The 23,543-nt window shown below is 41.3% G+C and overlaps 1 protein-coding gene across 1 annotated transcript in view; it reads left to right on the forward strand.

Moving 5' to 3' along the window:
- Nucleotides 1-16,797: 16,797 nt before the first annotated feature.
- The window catches only part of LOC122549387 (vasculin-like), a 76,303-nt gene continuing 69,557 nt past the window's right edge, over nt 16,798-23,543 (forward strand). The window contains exons 1-3 of the mRNA XM_043689126.1: nt 16,798-17,433; nt 19,647-19,818; nt 20,004-20,122. Of these exons, the coding sequence (XP_043545061.1) occupies nt 20,060-20,122 (63 nt within the window). The 5' untranslated portion in view covers nt 16,798-17,433; nt 19,647-19,818; nt 20,004-20,059. The remainder of the gene's footprint in view (nt 17,434-19,646; nt 19,819-20,003; nt 20,123-23,543) is intronic.

A 23,543-nucleotide genomic window follows, 5' to 3' on the forward strand; every position in this document is an offset into this window, starting at 1 on the left:
TATGCTTTCTGCTACTCCACCAATCATCGTGTCATCTACAAACTTACTGATCTGACTAACAATGCCCTGTTCCTGATCATTAATGTATATCACAAACAATAATGGTTCCAGCACTGAACCCTGTGGAACAACACTGGTCACCTTTCTCCATTTCTCCAACTACTACTCTCTGCCTCTTGTTGTTAAACCACTTCTTTATTAACCTAGCTAGAATGCCCTGCACACCATGTAACTTCACTTTCTCCATTAGTTTACCATGGAGAACTTATCAAATGCCTTACTAAAGTCTATGTTTCTGACATCCACAGCCCTTCTTTCATCTACCAACTTGGTCACTTCCTCAAAGAACTTTATTAAGTTGGTAAGGTACGATCTATCCCGCACAAAACCATGTTGTCTATCACTGATAACCCCATGCTTTTTCAAATGTATCCCTCAGTACCTTCTACAGCAACTTTTCCATCATTAACTCTAGGCTCACTAGTCTGTAGTTACCTGGAATATCCCTACTACCCTTCTTATACAGAAGTCAACATGAACAACACTCCAGTCCTCCGGCACCTCACCTGTGTTTAAAGATGCTACAAAGATATCTGTCAAGGCCCCAGGTATTTCCTATCTCACCTCCCTCAGCAACCTGGGATAGATCCCATCCGGTCCTGGGGATTTGTCCACCTTAATATCCTCCAGCCTGCCCAACACATCTTCCCTCCTTACGTCAACATGATCCAGAGTTATCAAACTTCTATCTCTAATCTCAACCTTCATCATGTCCCTCTCCTCAGTGAACACTGATGCAAAGTAACCATTGAGAATCTCACCCATTTTCCCAGGTTTGACACAGAACCTTCCTTCCTTATCCTTTAGAGGATCAATCCTTTCTCTAGTTGCCCTCTTGCTTCTTGAATAAGCATAAAAGGCCTTGGGATTCTCCTTAATTCTTCTTGCTAAAGCTATCTCGTGACCCCTTTTAGCCCACTTGGATTCCTCGTTTAAGATTGATCCTACTCTCCCGATATTCCTTCAAAGCCCGTTCTGTTCTTAGCTGCCTGGACCTTACATACACTTCCCTTTTCCTCTTGGCTCGTTGCACAATTTCTCCTGTCATCCACGGTTCATGAATCTTGCCTTTCCTATCTCTTGTTTTCAGAGGGACATGCCTATCCTGCACTATCTTCAACCTAGCTTTGAAAACCTCCCACATATTAAATGTGGACTTCCCTTCAAATAGCTGCTCCCAATCTCCATTTCCCAGCTCCTGCCGAATTTTGATACAATTGGCTTTGGCCCAGTTTAGTACCCTTCCCTCAGTGCCACTCTCACCTTTGTCTACGAGTATTCTAAAACTTACAGAATTGTGGTCAGTGTTCCCAAAGAAATCCCTCACTGCAACTTTTATAAGCTAGCCTGGTTCATTCCCCAACACCAGATCCAATATGGCCCGTTCCCTCGTCGGACTATTGACATACTGCTCTTGAAAACTTTCCTGGATGCTCCTTACAAATTCTGCCCCATCCAGACACTAAGTGTAATCCAGTTAATGTTGGGAAAATTAAAATCTCCCATCACCATCACCCTGTTCTCTATATCTTTCCATAATCTGTTTACCTATTTGTTCTTCTCCTTCACGCTCACTGTTGGGAGGCGTGTAATATAGTCCCAACAATGTAACTGTACCCTTCTTATTTCTCAACTCTACCCATAATACCTCACTGCTCAAGCCCTCAATAGTGTTCTCCTTGAGCACAGCTGTGATATCGTCCCTGACCAGCAATGCAACTCCTTCCACCGTTTTACTTCCCTTCCTGCCCTGTCTGAAGCATCTGTATCCTGGAACATTTAATTGCCAATCATGCCCTTCCTTCAACCAAGTCTCTGTGATTGCAATAACGTCATACTTCCAGGCACCAATCCAAGTCCTATGTTCATCTGCCTTATCCACTATACTCCTTACATTAAAGTATATGCACTTCAGGTCGCCAGTTCTTTTGTGTTCATCTACTCTCTGCCTACTCTTCCCCTTGGTAATACTAACTTCATGATCCTTACAGTCTCTACTTTCCACCTCACTGTCTATTAGTCTTCTCTTCTGGTTCCCAGCCCCCTGCTACATTAGTTTAAAAACTCCCCAACAGCAGCAGGAGCAAAAACTCCCTCAAGGACATTAGTTCCAGTCTGGTTCAGGTATAGACCATCCAATTTGTAATAGTTCCACCTTCCCCAGAACCCAATGTCCCAATGTCCCACCTTCCCCAGAACACAGGTCCCAATGTCCCACAAATCTGAAACCCTGTCTCCTAACCATTCCTCAAGCCACGTGTTCATCCTGCCTATTCTTTCATTACTATGCTGGCTAGCACGTGACACTGGTAGCAATCCCGAGATCACTACCTTTGAGGTCCTCCTCTTTAACTTCTCTCCTAGCTCCCTGAATTCTGCTTTCAGGAACTCATCTCGTTTTTTACTTATATCATTGGTGCTCGACAACTGGCTGTTCACCCTCTCCTTTCAGAATACCCTGCAGTCGATTGATGACAATCTTGACCCGAGCATCTGGAAGACAACCTATTATCCCGGAATCCAGTTTTCAGCCACAGAACCGCCTATCTACTCCCCTTACAATAAAATCCCCTGTGACTATGGCCCTGCGAGTCTTTTTCCCACCCTTCTGAACAGCAGAGCCCGCCATGGTGCCATGTTCCTGGCAACTGCTGCCCTCCCCTGGTGAGCCATCTCCCCCAACAGTATCCAAAATGGTATATCTGCTTTGGAGGGAGCTGACTTCCCGGGACACCTTCACTGCCTTCCTACTCTTTCTCTGCCTTTTGGTCACTCATTCACTGTCTCCCTCAGCAATTCTAATCTGTGGTGTGACAATTCACTAAATGTGCTATCAATGACCTCCTCAGCACCGCGGATGCTCCAAAGTGAGTCCATCCGCAGCTCCAGAGCCGTTATGCGGTCAAACAAGAGCTGCAGCTGGACACACTTCTTGCAAGTGTAAGAGTCAGGGATGTCAGCCACGTCCCTGAGCTCTCACATCAAGCAAGAGGCACATGCCACAGGTCTGAGGTCCCCTGCCATTATAAGCCTTAGCTTTAACTCAATTATCTAATACCAAACAATGCACTTAAATATATGAAAGAAAAGAAAACAAAATGCTTACCTTACAGAGTCCTTTCCGTCTGGTTAGAGGAGAGAAGAGGGGGGGGGGGCGGGAGGGAGATACTACACATGTAGTATCTTGGGTTTAGCCACTGCCCAAATTTATACTCAGTCATTACCTTCCCGGCAACCTCCTGGTCTCCATCGTCACCTCCGCTCTGATCCAGTTGCAGAGGGCGAAGCCAAAACCTAGATCTCAGTGTTTTAAGATCAGTTTGGAGGAGATTATGGTGTTGAAGGGCAAGCTGTAGTTGATGAGCAGGTTTCTGATGTAGATGTCCTTATTGTCCAGATGTTCCAGGGATGAGTGTGGGGCTAGGGAAATGGCATCCACTGCCAACCTGTTATATTGGTAGGCAAATTGTAGAGGATTGAGCCAGGCGGGAGGCTGGAGGGCCATGGCCAGCCTTTCAAAGCACTTCATGGTTATGGAGGTCAGAGCCATTGGGTGGAAGTGTTTAAGGCACGATGTTTTCTTTGGCACTGAGATGATGGTGGCTTTCTTGAAGCATGTGGGACTACGGCTTGTAGGAGGGAGAGTTTGAAGGTGTCAATGAATACCTCAGCCATTTGGTCAACACAGGATCCAAGTGTGCAGCCAGGGCTTCCATCTGAGCCTATTGTTTTCCTTGGGTTGCCTCGCAGGAAGACTGATCTGACCTCTGCAGCAGTGACGGAGAGAACAGGTGTGTCTCGGGCTGTTGGGGCAGGTGACATCGTGCCACTGGCCTTCAGCTTGAACTGAGCATAGAAAGCATTGAGCGCAAAAGGGAGTGATTTGTCTTTGTCTGTAATCTTGCTCTGCTTCATTTTGTATCCCATAATGCTACTTAGGCCTTACCACATGCACACACCCACATATATGTTTGTGGGGTGAACTTGTACTTGCAGAATTACATTTTATTTTGCTCAAAAACTGCATGAATCCATGTAAGATTCTGTAAATCCCTTTATTAGATTAGAATCAATCTGAAAAGTGGGGCACAGACAGCCTCACACAGGGCACTTCACACCTTCAATGCATTATTTGGGCCAACATGGCATCTATTGTTAAAGTTCACTTGAGAATGTAACTTTAAGAAAGTTCTGGGATTTACATATGAAAGAACTGAAACCAACATGTTCATTCTAAAAGATGAGAGACTCAACAAACAACCAGATCTTTTTCAATATATAATTTCAGTCAATACAGTCACACTGTAAACTTTTGCTATAAATTCTTTGTCCTATGATTTTATACTCCACAACCACCTGATGAAGGAGCAGCACTTTGAAAGCTAGTGCTTCCAAATAAACATGCTATAACCTGTGTGATTTTAAACTTTGTACACCCTCGTCCAACACCGGCACCTCCGGTTAAAAATCTGTCTATCTCAACCTTGAATATACTTAATGACCCAGTCTCAAAGTAATTCCAAAGATTCACTGCACTCTGAGAGAAGAAATTCTTTCTCACCTCTTACATAAATGGGAAAACCCCAACTCTGACATAATGCCCTCTAATCCCTCTCCCACAAGGTGAAACAATGTTCCAGCATTTACACTGCTGAATCACCTAAGAATCTTGTATGTTTCAGTGAGGTTGCCTCTCATTCTTCTAAGCTCCAATGAGTACAGGCCTAACCTACTCAGCCTCTCTTCTTACAAAATCATTCCATACCTGGAATCAACCAAATTAAACTTCTCTGGACTATCTCTACTGTCGGAATATCTTTTGTAAAGAGGCCAAAAATTGTTCACAATATTCTAGCTGTGGTCTGACTGGTGACCTTGTATAGTTTTGGAAAAGGTGAGGACTGCAGATGCTGGAGTTATATTCAGAGCTGAAAAATGTGTTGCTAGAAAAGCGCAGCAGGTCAGGTAGCATCAAAGGAGCAGGAGAATCGACGTTTCGGGCATAAGCCCTTCTTCAGGAAAACTTTCTCCTGCTCCTTTGATGCTGCCTGACCTGCTGCGCTTTTCCAGCAAAACATTTTTTAGCTCTCTTAGTTTTGGAAAAACCTAACTATTTTCACACTCCATTTCCTTTGGAATAAAGGCTAACATTTTATTTGTCTTCCCAATTACCTACTGAATTTTGATGCTATTTATTGTGGTTCATGCACAACTTACAAATCTCTGTGCTGAAGCCTTCTGCAGTCTTTCTCATTTCAATAATATTCAGCTTCTCCGTCCTTTTTGCCAACGTGCCCAACTTATAACACCCATAAGATATTAAAAAACCATAACAAATAGGTATAGGACTAGACCGTTCAGTGCTTTGAGCCTATTCTGTCATTCAATAGCATCATGACTGATCTGATTTTCCTCACGTCCACTTTCCTGCCCTTTCCCCAAAACCCTTGTTTCCCTGACTGATTAAGAAACTATCTCAGCCTTAAACATGGACTCTGACCCTATGTCTATCTGTGGCAAGAAGTACCAAAGACTCAACGTTCTAATAGAAGAAATTCCTCCTCATCTCTGTCTTAAATTGGTGCTCCTATGTTCTGAGACTATGCTCTCTGATCCCAGACTCTCCCATGAGGGAACCATCCTGTCAAGCTCCTTAATAATCCAATCTGAGTTTCAATGAGATCACTTCTCATTCTTCTAAACTTCACTGCGTTGAGTCTCAACTTGTTTGGCCTTTGCTCATTAGACAATCGCTCCATAACCAGGAATCATCCTCGTGAAATTCATCTGAACTGCCTCCAATGAAATATCTTTCCTTAAATAAAGGGAACAAAACTCCTTACAGTATGCCAATGTGGTCTCACTAGCACCTTGTACAGTTGCAGTAAGATGTCCCCGCTCTTACCCTCCAATTCCATTAGCTGTCCTTTTTACCTGCTGTACCTGTGTGCTAGCTTTCTGTATTTTGTGCACAAGTCCCCCAAGAACCTTTTTGTGGCAGCTTTCTACAGCTTTTCTCTCTATTTACATACTCCGGTTCTTTTGTTCTCCCTTCCAAAGTGAACACTTTTGCATTTTCCCACATTATAATCTATTTGCCAACTTTCTGCCCACTTTCTTAATCTATCAATATTATGGGACAATTTAGCATGGCCAATCCACCCTAACCTAACAAACCCTTGTCAACCTGAAAGAGAACCCCTTATCCCCACTTGCCGTTTTCTGCCCATGAGCTAATTCTCTATCCATGCCAAAATACGATCTTCAACATCATGGACCCTTATTCTATGACTTAATCTTTGTTAGGCACCTTGTTGAATGCCTTCTGGAAATCCAGATAGAACACGTATACTGATTCCCCTCTATCCCGCCGAGTTGGGACTTCCTCAAAAAACCGAATGGATTAGTTCGATACAATTTCCCTTTTATGAAACTGTGCTAACTCTGCTTGATTAGATTATGATTTTCCCAATGTTCTGTTATTACTTTCTTAATAATTGATTCCAATACTTTTCCACGCTACATATTAGACTAATTGGCTATTGTTCCCTGCTTTTTGCCTCCCTCCACTTCTTGAAGAAGGGTAGTTGTTTTCCAATCCTCTGGTACTTCTCAGGAATCTAACAAGTTTTGGTAAATTACAATCAATGCATCCACTATCTGCAAATTCTAATATTAGGGGGCATACATTTAAGGTGAGAGGAGGAAAGTTCAAAGGAAACATAAGGGGCAAGTTTTTTTTAACACAGAGGATGGTAGGAGTCTGGAACACACTGCCAAGGGTGCTTTTGGAGGCAGATATGATAAGGGCATTTAAGGAAATTTTAGATAAGCATATGAGTATGCAAGAAATGGAGATATAGACAAAGAGCAGACAGAAGGGATTAGTTTAGTTTAGCATCGTGTTCGGCACAACATCATGGGCCAAAGGGCCTGTTCAAGTGCCATACAGTTCTATGTTCTTTCTCTGCTGCTTCCTCTTTTAGGATCCTAGAATGCAAGCCATTAGACCAGGACACTTACCAGCCTTAAGCCCTATTAGTTTGTCTAATACAACTTCTTCTGTGATCGTGATAGTACTTATTCTTCCTTTGCATTCTTCAGTATTAATGGAATGTTTGAAGTATCTTCTGCTGTAAAGACTAATGCAAGATACGTGTTTAACTCATTTGCCATTTCCTTGTTCTCTAAGACCAACTCCTTGGAATCATTTTCTAAGGTGCCTGTGTTCCCTTTGACCTCTCTCTTCATTTTTATATATCTAAAGAAGCTCTCAGTCAGTTTTTATATTCCTCAATCGTTTGTCCTCATAGTTTATTTTCTCTGTCCTTGTTATCGTTTTAGTCCACCTTTGGCCGGTTAGCCTAACATTAAGACTGTAAGACATAGGAGCAGAAATTGGACCATTCAGTCCATCACGTCTGCTTCACCATTCAATCATGGCTGATAAGTTTCCCAACCCGATTATCCCACTTTCTCCCCATAACCCTTGATTCCCATGATAATTAAGAACCTATCTATCTCTGTGTTAAATATACTCAATGACCTGGCCTACACAGCATTCTGTGGCAACGAATTGTATAGACTTTGCTTGTTGATAAGATTTTGGCGTCCATTATTAAAGATGAGATTGAATGGTAAAATAGGGTGGAGTTAGCATGGCTTTGTCAAGGGCAGGTCAAGCTTAAGAAATCAGTTAGAGTTCCTTGAGCAGGGAGTGAATAAGTCAATCAAAGAGTCGTGCACATGATCATTTGTATTTCCAGATGGCTTTTGACAAGGTGCTGAAAAGGCGGTTGCTAAATAAGAGCCCATAGTGTTGGGGACAAGGTACTGGCATGGATAAAGGATTGTCTGAGTGGCAGAAGGCAGAATAGAGATAGAGGGAGTTCTGCAGGTATCTGTTTGGGATCACACTATTCACGTTACACATTAACAATCTGGATAAAGAAACTGAGGGCATTACTGGTACGTTGCATATGACACAAGGATAGGTGTAGGGACAGTAATGTTGAGGAGACAGAGAGGCTACAGAAGGTCTTGGACATGCTAGGAGAGTGGGTAAAGAAGTGGCAGATGGAATACAATATTCAAAAATGTGAGCTAATGCACTTTGGTAGGAAGAGTAGAGGCATAGACTATTTTCTGAGTGGGGAAGGGCTTTGGAAATCTGAAGCACAAAGAGATTTGAGAGTTCTGGTTCATGATTCTTTCAAGGTTAAAATGCAATTTCAGTTGGCAATGCTAGCATTCATTTCAGGAGGGTTAGAATACAAGAGCATAAATATGCTGTTGAGGCCGTAGAAGTCAAGAGTGTGGTGCTGGAAAAGCATCCGAGGAGCAGGAGAATCGACGTTTCGGGCATAAGCACTTCATCAGGAATATGATGAAACATATCAGGCTTATGCCCAAAACGTTGATTCTCCTGTTCCTCGGATGCTACCTGACCTGCTGTGATTTTCCAGTACCACAGTCTCAACTCTGATCTCCAGCATCTGCAGTCTTCACTTTCTCCTTCCTAATGCTGTAGAAGGCTCTGGTCAGACTGGATTTGGAATACTGTGAGTAATTCTGGGCCTTGTATCTAAGGATGCTGGCATTGGAGGGCATGCAGAGGAGTTTTACAAGAATTATCTAAGGGATGAAGAGCTTATAGTATGAGGCACAGTTGAGGACTCTGGATTTGTACTCAATGGAGTTTCGAAGGCAAACGAGAATCTGATTGAAACTTACAGAATACTGACAGGCCTTGATAAGTGGATGTGGATATGATGTTTCCACACATAAGAGAGACTGGGACCCAAGGCACAGCCTCAGAATGAAGGGTTGAGAAGGAATTTCTTCAGCTAGAGGGTGATGAATCTGTGGAACTCATTGCCACAGAGGGCTGTGGAGGCCAAGTTACTGAGTACATTTAAGACAGAGATAGATAGGCCTTTCATTGGCAAGGGGATGGGGTTGAGAAACATATCAGCCATGGTCAAATGGAAGAGTAGACTCGGTGGGCCAACTAGCCTAATCCTGCTCCCACATCTGTGGTCTTTGTTGGACTCTGAATATATCCCAGTCTTCAGGACTATCTCTGATTTTGGCCTCATTATAAACTTTTTCTGTCAACTTAACTTCCTTGGTAAGCCACCTCACATTTTCATTCATTATATTTCATTTGCAAAAGTTTTGTTCACTCTATATCTCTGTAGACGCCATATCATCCTCACCACCTACCTTTCTACCTATATTTGTGGCATTCACAACCTCGGTGATAATATATTCACTTCTCTCATTAAAATCACCCCACCATTGATGCTTGTGACACTCCACGAGTTACAGGTTGGCATCGTGAATATGCTCCCCTCATTTTAACTCTCCATCTCTTATTAGTTAGCCAGTTCTCAGTCCATGCTAATGTACTATCCTCAACACCATGAGCTCTTATAAATGTACTTATGTGTAGTACCTCATTAAACACTCCTGTTGAAAATATAAATATACGATATTTACTGGTTCCTTTTTATTTATCCTGCTTGTTAAATCCACAAAGAATTCCAATCAATTCGATTGGCATGATTTTGCTTTTATGAAGCCCTATTGATTCTGTTTGATCATTTGGTGGGCGGCACGGTGGCACAGTGGTTAGCACTGCTACCTCACAGCGCCAGAGACCCGGGTTCAATTCCCGCTTCAGGCAACTGACTGTGTGGAGTTTGCACGTTCTCCCCGTGTCTGCGTGGGTTTCCTCCGGGTGCTCCGGTTTCCTCCCACAGTCCAAAGATGTGCAGGGTAGGTGAATTGGCCATGCTAAATTGCCCGTAGTGTTAGGTAAGGGGTAAATGTAGGGGTATGGGTGGGTTGCGCTTTGGCGGGGCGGTGTGGACTTGTTGGGCCGAAGGGCCTGTTTCCACACTGTAAGTAATCTAATCTAAAGGATATAAAAGAAAATTTTTAAATACATACTTTTTTATTATGCATTTATCGCATGTTCCTTTTTATCCTTGAGAACCTGTATGTAAGCTGCCTTCTTGAACCAATACAGTCCACATTCTGTAGGAAGACCCACAATGGAATTCCCTCCCTAATGGCATTGTGTGTCTACCTCCAGCACATGGACCACAATGCTTCAAGAAGCCAGCTCACCACCACCTTCTCAAAGGCAATTAGGGAATGAAATAAATGCTGGACCAGCCAGCAATGCCTGCCCATGAGCAAATTAATAAAAAAAATGCATTGCTAAATGCTCTGCTACAATATCCTCGAAAATAGACTCTAACACTTTCCCAATGATATATGTTAATTGGCCTATAGTTAACCGCTTAATGTCTCCTCCCCCTTTTGATTAAATTGGCTGCTTCCAAACCTCTGGACTTTTCCAGAATCTAAAGATTCTTGTAAGATTATTATCCATGCCTCCATTACCTCTATAGCTACTTCCCTTAATATCCTAGGATGTAACCCACTGGGTCCAGGGGACCAATTAGCCTTAAGCACCATTGGTTTCCTTCATATCTTTTCTCCCCCCCAAGTAGTAATTATTCTATTCACTTCTTTCTACCTTTTGCCTTGTTGACTTGGCAGTTTTGGAATGCTAGTACTGTGAAGAATGTTGTAAAATAGTTTTTAACTCTTCTGCTATTTCTCCATTCCCTCCCTCACCACATCATCTCATCTCTGTCTCATAAACACATTACAGCCTTGGTTCAAATATAGACAAAAGCATTACATTCCATAAGTGAGGTGAAAGTGACAGCCTTTGACATCAAGGCTGTATTTGACTGACGAGTGTGGTATCAAGGAGCCCTAGCAAAACTGGAATCGGGGCAAACTCTCCACTGGTTGGAGTTATAAACCGGCACATAGGATGTTGGTTGTGGTTGTTGGAAGTCAGTCATCTCAGCTCCAGGGTACCTCTGCAGGAGTTCCTCAGGGTAGTGTTCTGGGCCCGACCATCTTCAGCTGCTTTATCAATGACCTCCAACATCAGGTCAGAAATTGGGATATTTGCTAATGAATACACAATGTACAGCACCATGCATGACACTTTGGATACTGTAGCAGTCTGTATTCAAATGCAACAAGAGCAAGATCTGGACAATATCCATGTTTAAGCTGACAAGTTGCAAGTAACATTCACACCATACTAGTGCCAGGCAATGACTATCTCCAATAAGAGACAATATAACCACCGTCCCTTGAAATTCAATGGTGCTACCATTACTGAATTCCCCTACTATCAACATCCTTGGGGTTACCATTGACCAGAAAATTACTGGACTTGCCAAATAAATACAATGGCTACAAGAGCAAGTCAAAGGCCAGTGAGTAATTCTCCTCTTGGCTCCAAAAAACCTGTCCATCATCTACATGGGTTCAGAGTATGTTGCTGGGAAAGCACAGCAGATCAGGCAGCATCCGAGGAGCAGGAGAATCAATGTCTCGGGCATAAGCCCTTCATCAGGATTCTTGATGAAGGGCTTGTGCCTGAAACGTCGATTCTCCTGCTCCTGGGATGCTGCCTGACCTGCTGTGTTTTCCCAGCAACGACTCCTGACTCTGATCTCCAGCATTTGCAGTCCTCATTTTCTCCATCATCTAAATGGTACGTCAAGAGTGTCATGGAGTTCTCCCTACTTGCCTGGATGAGTGCAGCTCCAATAACATTCGAGAAGCGAGACACCATCCAGCACAAAGTCACCAGCTGGATTGGCACTATATCACGAGCATTCAGTTGCTTTCCAACCAATACTCAGGGTCGGCATTATGTATGATCTACAAGATGCACTGCAGACATTTGCTCCAGATCTTTAGACAGCACCCTCCACACCCACAACTACTTCCATCTGGAATGGCAAGGGCAGCAGATACATGGGAACACCACCACCTTAAAGTTTCCTGCCAAACCACCATTCTGACCTTGAAGTATGTCTGGAATTCTCTCTGTAATGGAATTGTGGGTCTACCAACAGCATGTGGACTGTAGCACTTCAAGAAGACAGCTCATCTCAAAAGCAAATAAGAACAAACAATAAATGCTAGCCAGCCAGCAACACCCACACCCCATGAGAGAATAACAAAAACACAATCTCTCTCCCAAATACACATTCAACCTCCCTTATACCCTTCCCATTCTTCACATCCTCTCGCTATGTTCCTTTCTTTCCCCCGGGTCCACTCTCGCTTCCTCCCACACATTCTCACTCTTCCTTCCTCACATATTCTCTCTTCCTGTACCATACAGCCTATCTAGTGTTCCCTCACACCCTCTTTTTCTGGCTACTTGCCTCTCTCAGACACACTCTGTCTGGCTCACTCAGCCTCACTCCACCCAGCAAGAAGTTTGAACATTTTCATCCTCTGGACTTCGAGGCACACATTCTCTGTGCTCTGACTTATACTCCTGCTTCCGCAGGCATAAAGGTATGTGCTTCCTGTTGGTGCCACTCCTCATCATCATGGCTGTGAGAAATGGGGAAGGGTGTTGTTTTCGCAGATGTAGCAAAAAGGGTAGTGATAATAAGCTTAAGCATAGCGCTGACAAACAAGTATAGAGGGCAACTGCAGGCAAAGATCAGATTAGAAAACGTCTGGGCAAAACAAGTTTGTGCAGGCAGAAAAGCAGAACAATAGAAAACACTAGCACAGCAAGTGTCAATATAGTTACAAAACGGTTGCAGCTAATGGCCCAAGGTGATAGAAGTAGAATCTAATCAAGATAAGGAGAAGTCACGTAGGGGCAGTCAGGTCACAAGTTAGGCAGAGAACTAGGATGATTGGGTAATGTAGGAGTCGGGAGAGGTGACCTCACGCATCTCAAAGGTATAACTGTATACTTGTTTCAATGCTCATTGCTCATTTGCTTTAGCATTTGACGCCCTTTCTTGCAAGATCGTAAAATAAATTGTCTTGTTTCCAGTTTTGGTGGTCTCGGCTAATTTTGTTAAGTTTGTTTCTAACAATGGCCTTCCCAAATGTGCTGCTATTTGTGTTCTTTCAGTATTCTAGAGGTGAAGAGCAAGAAGTTAATGTTGAAATTGGATAATTAGATTTTATTATCATGTGTACTCAAGTACAGGGATACAGGAGTACAGTGAAAAGTGTACAATGTCACTATTCCTGGCACCATCTTAGGTACAAAGTAGAAAAATAAGTCAAAAATTCAACATTAAAGTCCTTCTCAGTATAAAGTAGAAAAATAAAGGAATAAAGTCAGAAGTTCAACATTACATTCCTCCTTAAGTGCTTAGCCATGCCAGGCTCGCATTCCCCACAAGGGTGCGACTTCCTCCTTGCTGAGCTCGATCTCCTCTGTGTTAGGCTTGCTCTCCCCCATGCTCTTGACTGCTGCAGCACTGGGCTCAATCTCCCCTGTGCTGGGCTCAAACTGACCATGCTGCACCAAAGTCAACTCTCTCCTGTTCGTTCTGTTGCTTTTAACTGTCTTAGATACATACACCCACATCTTCAGGGTGTATGTATCTATTTCTTTCTGCCAGGAAGAAACCTTGCCTCAGACACACTGGACACCTTGAAGTTGCTGATCTCTTCACAGAAAGTAAGTAGACTAAGATAAGGAACAAAAAAAGCTGTGAAAGAATAAAAAAGTATAAGACACTCAGTGGAGGATTGTTTATAGTTGTGGGCACCACATTACAGGAAAGATGTGAATGCATTGGAGACAGTACAGAAGCAATTTACAAGAATGGTTCCAGAAATGAGATACTTCAGTTCTGAGGACAGATCGAAGAATTTGGACTGTTCTCCCTGGAGTGAAGGCTGAGAGGAGATTTGGTAGACGCTTTCAAATTTGAATAGATTGAATAGATAGGGAGAAGCTTCTCCCACTCAAAAAACACAGAAGAATGAGCAGGCATAGATTTAAACTGATGTACAAAAGAGGCAAGGGTGATGCAAGAAAAATCTTTTATTGCTCAGTGACTGGCAGAAGGCAGAGTAAGGATAAAAGGGTCTTTTTCAGGTTGAGATTGCAGAGTACTTGGAAGTGTTTGGTAAAATGGGGTAGATTCAGAATGGCTTCATCAATGGTAGGTCATGCCTGACAAATCTATTAGAATTCTTTGAAGACATAATGAGCAAGTTAGACAAAGGAGAGCCAATGAATGTGATCTATTTAGATTTCCAGAAGGCCTATCACAAGATGCTGCAGGGGAGACTGATAAATAAGAGCCCATGGTGTTAGGCTCAAGGTACTGGTATGCACATAGGATTGGCTGACTTGTAGAAGAGATAAATGGGTCTTTTTCAGGATGGTAGCCAGTGACTAGAGTTCCACAGGGGTCTGTGTTGGGAACACAATTATTGACGTGAGACATTAGCAATCTGGATGAAAGAAGTGAGAGCATTGTTGCTAAGCTTGCAGATGACACAAAGATAGATGGAGGGACAGTTTGTATTGAGGAAGAGGATAGGCTAGGAGAGTGGGCAAAGAAGTGACAGATGGAATACAATGTGGGAAAGTGTGAGGTTCTACACCTCATATAGAGGCACAGACTATTCTGTAAATCATAGAATCCCTACAGTATGGAAACAGGCCATTCAGCCTAACAAATCCACACCGACCCTCCGAAGAGCAACCCAACCAGACCCATTCCCCTACCCGACATTTCCCATGACTAACACACCTAACCTACACATCCCTGAACGCTTTGGGCAACTTAGCATGACCAATTCACCTAACTTGCATATGTTTGGACTGTGGGAGCAAACAGGAGCACCCAGAAGAAACCCACACAGACATGGGAAGAACATGCAAACTTCACATAGACACTCAAGGCTGGAATTGGACCTGAATCTCTGACGCTGTGAGGCAGCAGTGCTAACCACTGAGCCACAACATACCAAAGCAACATCCCCCCCCCCCCCCCCCCCTCCCCCCGCCAGCTAAATGGGGAAAGACTCCAGAAGTCTGAATCACAAAGGGAACTGTGAGTCTTAGTTCTGGATTCTCTGAAGTTTAGCAAGCAGATTCATTTGGCAGTTAGGAAGGCAAATGCAATACGAGCATTCATTTTAAGAGGGTCCTGTACCTAACGAAGACTATGCAGGTATTGAAGGGGTCCAGAGGTTTATAAGAATGATCCTAGAGATGAAGGGTTTGTCACAGGAGGAACAGTTAATAATTCTGGGTCTGTACTTGATGGAGATACAAATTCTGGTCTCCCTCCTGTTGGAATGATGCTGCCAAATTTGAAATAGCCCAGAAAAGATTTACAAGGATGTTGTCAGGGTTGGAGGCATAGGGAGAGGCTGAATAGGCTGGGGCTGTTTTCCCTGGAGCATTGGAGGCTGAGATGTGACTGTATACAGGGAAAACAGGAGATGAGCGGGCACTTATTTCGTTCAGATAATCGATTATTTGGTTCATCGATTAAATGCCTTTCCTCATGGTGCTTGGAGTTTTAAAAAGTCTGCTCCCCATTCAGGGGACTGTTGCAGGACACATTGCACGACCGCACCAACACCGCACCACCCACCCACTGCCCCCAGCCCACCTTCACCCACCAGGCCCTCAACACTGTCCAAATATGCCCCCCATCCACCTCTCCCAACCCCATCCAACACTACTGCCACCCCCCCAAACCCCCCCGCCCCCGTCCTCAATCCGGGGTAGCCAATCTGGACAGCAGCAAGAGTGCTGCTGCTGCTGCCTTTATGGGGTGACTCCAAATAGCACACATAGCGACACTCACACACACACACATTTTTACTGCAACATTTTGACAGGTTCCACATTTGCGCTGTACAGGACAATTTTGGAGAGATTATCTGGGGAAGGGGCCTTTAGGGTACACCCCTGCGCAGAACTCCAGGGAAAGGGTGGGGAGCGACAGAGGACGTGAGGTCAATCATTTGGATAAGGCGCCTGTTTAATCACTGTAAACAAAAGACACGATCAGTGTTGGATACACGTCTTTGATGTAATGTTTCTGTCAGGACCTCGAGATCTCCTTCGGATAATCCCATTTTTGGATAATTCGTATTCAGATAATCGAGGTTCATCTGTAGAGGTTGATAAAATCATGACAGACATGGAGAGGGTAAATAAACAAGGTCTTTTCCTTGGAGTGGGGGAGTCCAGAACAAGAGGGCATAGGTTTAGAGTGAGAGGGGAAAGATATGAAAAGGACCGAAGAGGCAACCTTAGAGGTCAGTGTATGTATGGAATGAGTTGCAGAGGAAATGGTGGAGGCTGATACTATTACAGCATTTAAAAAAGCATCTGAATGGGTATATGAATAGGAACAGTTTAGAGTGATATGGGGCAAGCGCTGGAAAATGGGACTAGATTAGGTTGGGATATCAGGTCTGAGTTGGACCAAAGGGTGTACTTCAGTGCTGTACATCTCTATGATTCTATGGGTGGGGATTTGGTCAAAACTGAACGAACACTGAGAAATCTGGTTAGAATGGATGTGGAGAGGATGTTTCCACTATATTATGGAGCGGAGTTATATCAGCCTCCAACCCCTAATCGATACTAGATTTAAATTCTATCGCGTCCAGCCTCTGCATGCAAACAGAGTCCCACAATAGCATCCAGCAACCTCACGCATGCGCAGAACCGGGTCACCTGCCGAGTCCAATAGCGCGCAGGCGCAGCGGCGACTCTTTTTCGGGGAGTGGGGGCGGAACTGATCTCGCGTGATTTGAAGCCTGGCCTTTAAATATATTTTCCCATTGGCTGACCCCTGGCATAACGTCACTCAGCGGAGGGTCAAACAGTAAATTAGCTTTAATTTCCAGCTCACAGGGTTAAAGTGATGTTTGGGAAAGGTGAGGACGTTCCTTAGGTGATTGGAAAGGGAGTGTCCTGTTTACCCAGTGCCCGGTTTTATTGAGAGACCGAAGATTTCACTTTGTTTTTGTGCCTGATTTTTATTTTCGTCCTGACGTCATCGAAGCGACCAGCCCGTGTCGTCATCACGTGGTGCCCGATGTCGCTTAAGTTTAGAGATTGTGGAGGCGCTGGAAGAGTTTGAAGATTAATTTTGAATATAGAAAGGAGCCATCTCTGTGTCTCGCTTTCGTTGTATCTTTATCTGTTGGTGATGATGTTCTATCCTCCCTGTGTTTGCAGTTTCTTCTCGCTTTCAAAACGGCTAATTTCCTAAACCTTTTCATTCATTCCGCTTTCCCAAATATTTACAAGCGTGGAAAATTTCTGAGGCCTAATTGTCGCTATTTGTAAACAAGAATAAGAAGCAGTTGTTGTTTGTTGGTAATACTTCACTTTTTGCTGCCGAGTTCTTGAAAGAATTTTCTTCAGTTCAATTTGACGATTAGTGACTGTGCCATTAATTACATCAGAGTGTTGGTTCATGTAACTCAACTTCACTGTTATGCCGCGGGATATCTGCAACAGTAAGTACATACTTCATTTTTAGACTTTTTAAAAAAAAATCTTGCCTTTCACACTGACTTGTTTGAATATTATTGAATATGCTGTTTGGTTAAATATGTCAGAAGTTGATTTTGAAATTGAGCCCGAGTAATTTGTTAAGCCTTTAGTTTTGTTGATTTGTGGCCTAAAACCATTGGAAGATGTCGTTTCTAATATTAATTTTAACTTTTAAACCTGTCAAAGAATGAATTTTTTAAAAGCACATTTTAATTCCTGCTAGCAAATGAAGAGGTTAAAGTATAGTTGGGATAAAAGCAGTCGTTTTGTTTACAAGATTTGTAACTAATTGGGAATTCTGGGCTGAAAAGTTTGGAAACTTTTATAAATGAAAATTTAGCATGTGTATTGAATTCAACTGATGCCTTTAAAATCTATATTTGGAAGCTTTTTGATCACTGGCCCCAATGCCCTTCGACTTGCTGACAATTTTTCACTTAGTTTTGCTTCTGTGAAGGGAGTTTCTTTTTGCATTAAAGATATGCTATAAATGTTGTAGTTTCAGAAGAAAGAATTTATCCTCATGTTGAACCATGTTAGCATGAATGAGTGTGATCTTTGTCAAATCTCTGATATGAGGGTGTAGAGTAACTATCAACTAAATTTCTGAAAATCATGTATGCTAGTTGTAATGATTTAATTGAAAAACTGAGCTAGTGAGGAGTGTGGGCTGAACTGAATTTGTCAGTACGACACATTTTTTGTTGGTTGTATTTTGGTGGGAAGAATCAGAATTATGGTATAGCATATGAATATCTTGGAGTTTGAAAAGGATAATGTGACATAGTATATTAAGGCACTAATCTCTCCTTTGGGATCTAGAAAGATGCAAAGTACAGTATTGTTATTTTGTAATGATGTTCTTGAAAGGGATTCTACCAATCTCTATTCCCATTCAGCTAATTGTAGTCACTAAGTTAACAGTTTCACTTAAAGGGCAAAGTGATGGTTAGCGTAAGACATTTAAAATGTTACATTTGGTGCTACTTTTCTGAACTTGCTGTGAAGAATTTTTTGTTGGAAAGGCATCCAGAGAGGTTTAATCTTGCTGCACTCTTTGAAATGCTGGATGCTGACACCTACTGCCAACAGAAGGAAAAAAGTTTGTCAGTATTATTGACATTCCTCACGGAATACAAATGTTCTCTCTCAAATCTGAATAAGTGAAAATAATATTTGAAGTGATATCTCTTTTATTTACATTATCCAACTTTGGAAATGAATCCAATGTCAGATGGTGGTCATGTTGAGAATTTTCAAGGCATCTGGTGTGTTTGGTTGAAAATATTTTATATTTATTTGTGCAAACTGGCACATTATTTTAAAAAAAGTGACAACTTACATTTATTCCTGGCTTGTCTTGAAGAATTTGGGGAATGGGTGGCATGTTGGGAAGGACATTCTTGCAATTGGTGATTGTCAGCATTTGTCTTTTTGGTTTTATGTCTTTATTAATTGTAGCATTTTATCTACATTTATTTTTGAGGTGTAGTTAATTTCCGTAAAAGCTTTCACATTGGTTGTTCAAACTAGATATGCACGAATATCTCTGTGTAGAAACTGAATCCATGGTAATATGTGGGTTCTTGCTTCAATTCTGGTAAACTGTATGATACTATTCACACTTAAAATTGTGTAAGTCAAATATAAATTCAATTTCTGTTCACCTCCCTTTTTGATGTAGTTCTGACAGGTTGCCTATTTGCAATAGAAATGGAACAAAACATTTCTCTTGCTGCATGCTGCAGCACTATTGGTAGCTCTTTTGGTATGGAGTCTTTATTTCTCTTATTCTCATCGCTTATATTGCTTAGTACAAACTCTACAGTAAATAATTTATGGAGTTGTGAACTGTTTCAGGTTTCCTTTTTTTCACACTAGTCTCCATGGGCTGAAGTAGGTGCAGTAATTATGTACATTTGTAAAACCAGAAAGAATAAAAGTTTCGTGAGAGCCAAAGCTTCATATTATTGATATTTTGAAAGTGCTCACAATTTATACATTGTTACCAGGCTGGACAAGTAATTATGATGATTTGTCTACTGCTTGTTGCAGATTTTAGTGCAAAAAAGAGCACTTTATGAAAATTCTCACAAGCAAAGCAGATTATACTTATGAGCAAATTACCTTGAATTCCATAGGAATGTCTAATTTCTTTTCATGTGCATTTCTACAGTTTTCAAACCTTTTATCGGGTTCATACAGCAATAAATGCAGATGTAGTTAAAACTGGAAAAATGAACCTTTGAATGACCCTTGGGTTGTGCTGCGATGAAAAGAAGCAGAGTCGTGTGGTGCTGTTGCTGGGAAGTTCACACTGTGGAATTGCTCCCTTTTGTTGAAGAAAGGTATGTTGATAGATCCTGAATTGTGATAAGACCATAGTGCACTGATCTGTGTGTAGCAATATTTTTGGAATTATTGGAGACAAAATATTCAATTCTAAATGAAAGATAAATATGTTTTGTTTATTCTGAGTTAAATTTGGAGACAGAGCTGAACTCAAGGTAATCATATGTTTTTACATTTGCAGGGATCTGCCATGAGGTGTTGATACCTTATTTTAAAACCCTGAGACATAGGACCTAAATGGCGCAGCATGACTTTGCTCCAGCCTGGCTTAATTTTCCAACTCCACCTTCATCAACAAAGGTATTAGAATACACCTTTTAAATTTTTGCATTTTCAGATGTTTGAAAACCTCTCCTCCTTGTTTTTGGTTCACATATTTGTTTTACATGGATTCTTTTGAGTACAAGTGGACTATTAAATTCTTAGTGTGTAAGAATATGATTCTCCAGTTGAGGACTGATGTTGCTTGTGACTTTTTTGAACTGGTTTTAGTTGGATTAATTTGACCAGTTCTAATAAAGATTCATTTAAAACATCAAAAAAGATGTTATTTCCTTACCTGTTGAATTCTCAGTGACTATCCTGCTTTGGATGCAACATTGAGCATTTGTTTCTCAAAATAAATTGGAATGCAATAATTTGCATTGTTGGACAAAATTTCAGAGCATAAATTCAAGCCACTTCACTTGGCCTCTGGGTATCTGAGTCCCCTTTTATGGTAGCAAATTCAAAATAATGCAGTTTTCCTGAACTGGCCCAGAACCCTCTGTTATTACTTTCTTCCAACTCTCTATTTTCCTTTAAATGATGCAATCCTGTTTCAATTTCTGTGAGTTGCAAAAAGTTCCATGCTTCAGAAATTCTAGACAACAAATTCTAGAACCTTCGCATTGGCTACAAGGTAGTAATATATTAGCATTAATTCATTAACAGACAAAAAATAGAATATAAATAGTGTTCATTTCCCTGCTAGTTACAACCAGGGCTTCTGGTTGTAACTAGCAGGAATCTGAAAAATAAAAAGCACTTAATGGCTGCAGTCTGTTATTACATACATTATTTAGGTGAGGGAACTAGTCCAGTTTACTGAAGTGACAGTGGGAGCTGGCTGGTGAGAAGGTAAACTGCAGAGACTAGAAAAAGGATACAGAACCCTAGAAATGGGAGAAGATAGAATCATTTGGCCCTTTTTGATCCAGCTTTGCTGATAACTGAAATCATGCCTTGATCCTCTAAGTTCAGTAGGATGATCCCCAGTATGCAGGTATTGTCTTATGAGCTATGGTTGAACAGGAAATTACTCTAGTCACACTAATTTAGAAGACCGAGAGGTGATCTAATTGAAACATAGGATTCTTAAGGGACTTAATAGGGGAAATGCTGAAATGTTTCACCTCATTGGAGACTTGAGGACCAGAGGTGGTGGCACTACATTATTCTGAGACTTAAGTTAAGACTGAGTTGAGGAGGAATTTCTTTTCTCGGGTGGTTAAGTTTCTTTGGAACTCCAGAGCTGTAAAGGCAGAGTTCTTGCGTATATTTAAGACTGAGATAGATACTTAATCAGTAGGAAAGGGGAGGATTAAGGAGAAAGGGTAGGACAGGCTAAGTGAGAAGTGCTAGATCAGCCATGATTCTATTGAATGGCAGAACAGACTCAGGGGACTGAACGACCTACTTCTTCTGTTTCTATTTTTTATGGTCTCTATCTTTTTTAACCCATCCTCCTGCAGCTCACTCGGTTTAATCTATATCCTTTTGTTTTTCTGACAGTTCATTTTCCCACTTAACTTTTTATCACAAGCAAATGTGGTTACATCATACACTATTCCCATATTTGAGTCATTGATGCCAATTATAAATAGGAATTCCAATCACTTGATTCTTGTGGTACCCCAAGAGTTGTGGTTAGCAAACCTGAAATTGATCCACTCTTTGCTTACTGTTTTTGAATTAGTTGACGAATTTTTATTTCATGCCAACATGTTTCACTCAATCCCACAAGTCCGAAATATGTGCAATCTCACTTTTATTAAATGCTTCTTGAAAATCTAAATGCAAAAGATATCAAGACCAGAAGCAAGAGTAGGCCATCTGGCCCTTTGGGCCTGCTCTGCCATTCAATAAGATCATGACTGATCTTTTTGTGGCTTCTGCTCCATTTAGACATCCTCTCACCATAATCATTAATTCCTTTACTGTTCAAAAACAATTCATCTAAGCTTTAAAAAACATTCAAGTGAGGAAGTCTCCATTACTTCATTGCGCTGGAAATATAACAAATTCAGAACTCTTTGGGTGAAGAATTCCATCCTCCATTTTGTTCTATATCTGCTCCCTTTAATTTTGAGTTTTTGCCTCAAAGATACATTGGTTGTCCTCTATCTATCCTCTCATGACAGTCTCAAAAACATTTAACAAATATTTGTAAAGAAAATGCTTTTTTTTTTTAAACTTGAACCAGATTGCAGAAAAGCTTCAACCTTTGTTACATTCCAGCATTTTCTCGGTAACTGACCTATATTTCTTTCTTTTCTCTTCTCTCGTTTCTTGAATAGCGAGGTTAAGTCGTCTTCCTTGATATCTATGTTGGCTGTTCTAATCACTCTGGAAAATGAAAACCAATGAGTTTGCTATCTCTTTGGTTCCCTGTTTCAATATTAGGTTGTAAGCCATTGCTCATGGAGATCTGTCAATTCAAGTCCCATTAATTTATCCAGTGCTATCTTTTATGAATATTAATACTGTGCATTCCACATTTCCACTAAACAGTCTTGGTTTGTCACTTCTTATAAAGACAGATGTAAAGTTAATTTTGTTTAATCCCCACTAAATTAATTAATCCCCAATTTAAAAAAAAATCCCCTGCTTTTTGAGTCCCATTCAATTCTTCCCTTTTTTTAAATGCTATCAAAACTCTTCAGTTTTTTTTAATGTCATTCCAATTGTTTTATGCTGATTTATTCTCCTTTTTTGTTTCTTGGTTGCCTACTTTGCATTTTTAAAATTCTTCCACACTTTGGGCTTAAATTTCAAAATAAAACTATATTATTAATCTCAATATGCATACTTACAGTTTCAACCAAAGCCATTTGGTCCAACATATGTAAGATCAAATGTGAGTTTTTCTCTTCACTGCAATTGCAAGCATTCTATCTTTGTCTACTCAACCAGATCCTTTTAAAGAAAGACTTGCATTTGGATAGTGCTTTTCACAATGACTGGACGTCTCAAAACATTTTACAGTCACTGAATTACTCTTTGCAGTATTGTTGTTATAATCAGTTAATTTGTTTACACACCATTCCTAAAAGTAGAAATATAATAATACCCTGATACTTTATTTTTGGTAATGATGGAGGGTTAAACATTGGGCAAGAGACCAGGTATTGCTCCCATTTTCTTTTTTGAAATGTTTACCTCTACTGGAATAGTTAGCTGGGGTCCCACTGTAATGCCTCCATTCGGAAGACAACAGTCAGCATTCCCTCAGTACTACTCTTGTGTCAACATTTGATTTTGTTATTGTGCTCATGCCCTGATTTGAGAATCATTATTTTCAATACTTTGGGCTACTCCTCAATCATAATTTCACAAGATTGAAAAAAACCTAACCTCGCAGTCTTTTCTGATGGGTAGTCCCTGACATTTTTGTTACCACTCCAATTAATTTAATACTGTCTTTAATTTTTCTTATTAGCATATTTGAACCACAATTCCC

This window comes from Chiloscyllium plagiosum, chromosome 1 (genome assembly GCF_004010195.1).
Source record: "Chiloscyllium plagiosum isolate BGI_BamShark_2017 chromosome 1, ASM401019v2, whole genome shotgun sequence".
In the NCBI taxonomy this organism is placed as follows: domain Eukaryota; kingdom Metazoa; phylum Chordata; class Chondrichthyes; order Orectolobiformes; family Hemiscylliidae; genus Chiloscyllium; species Chiloscyllium plagiosum.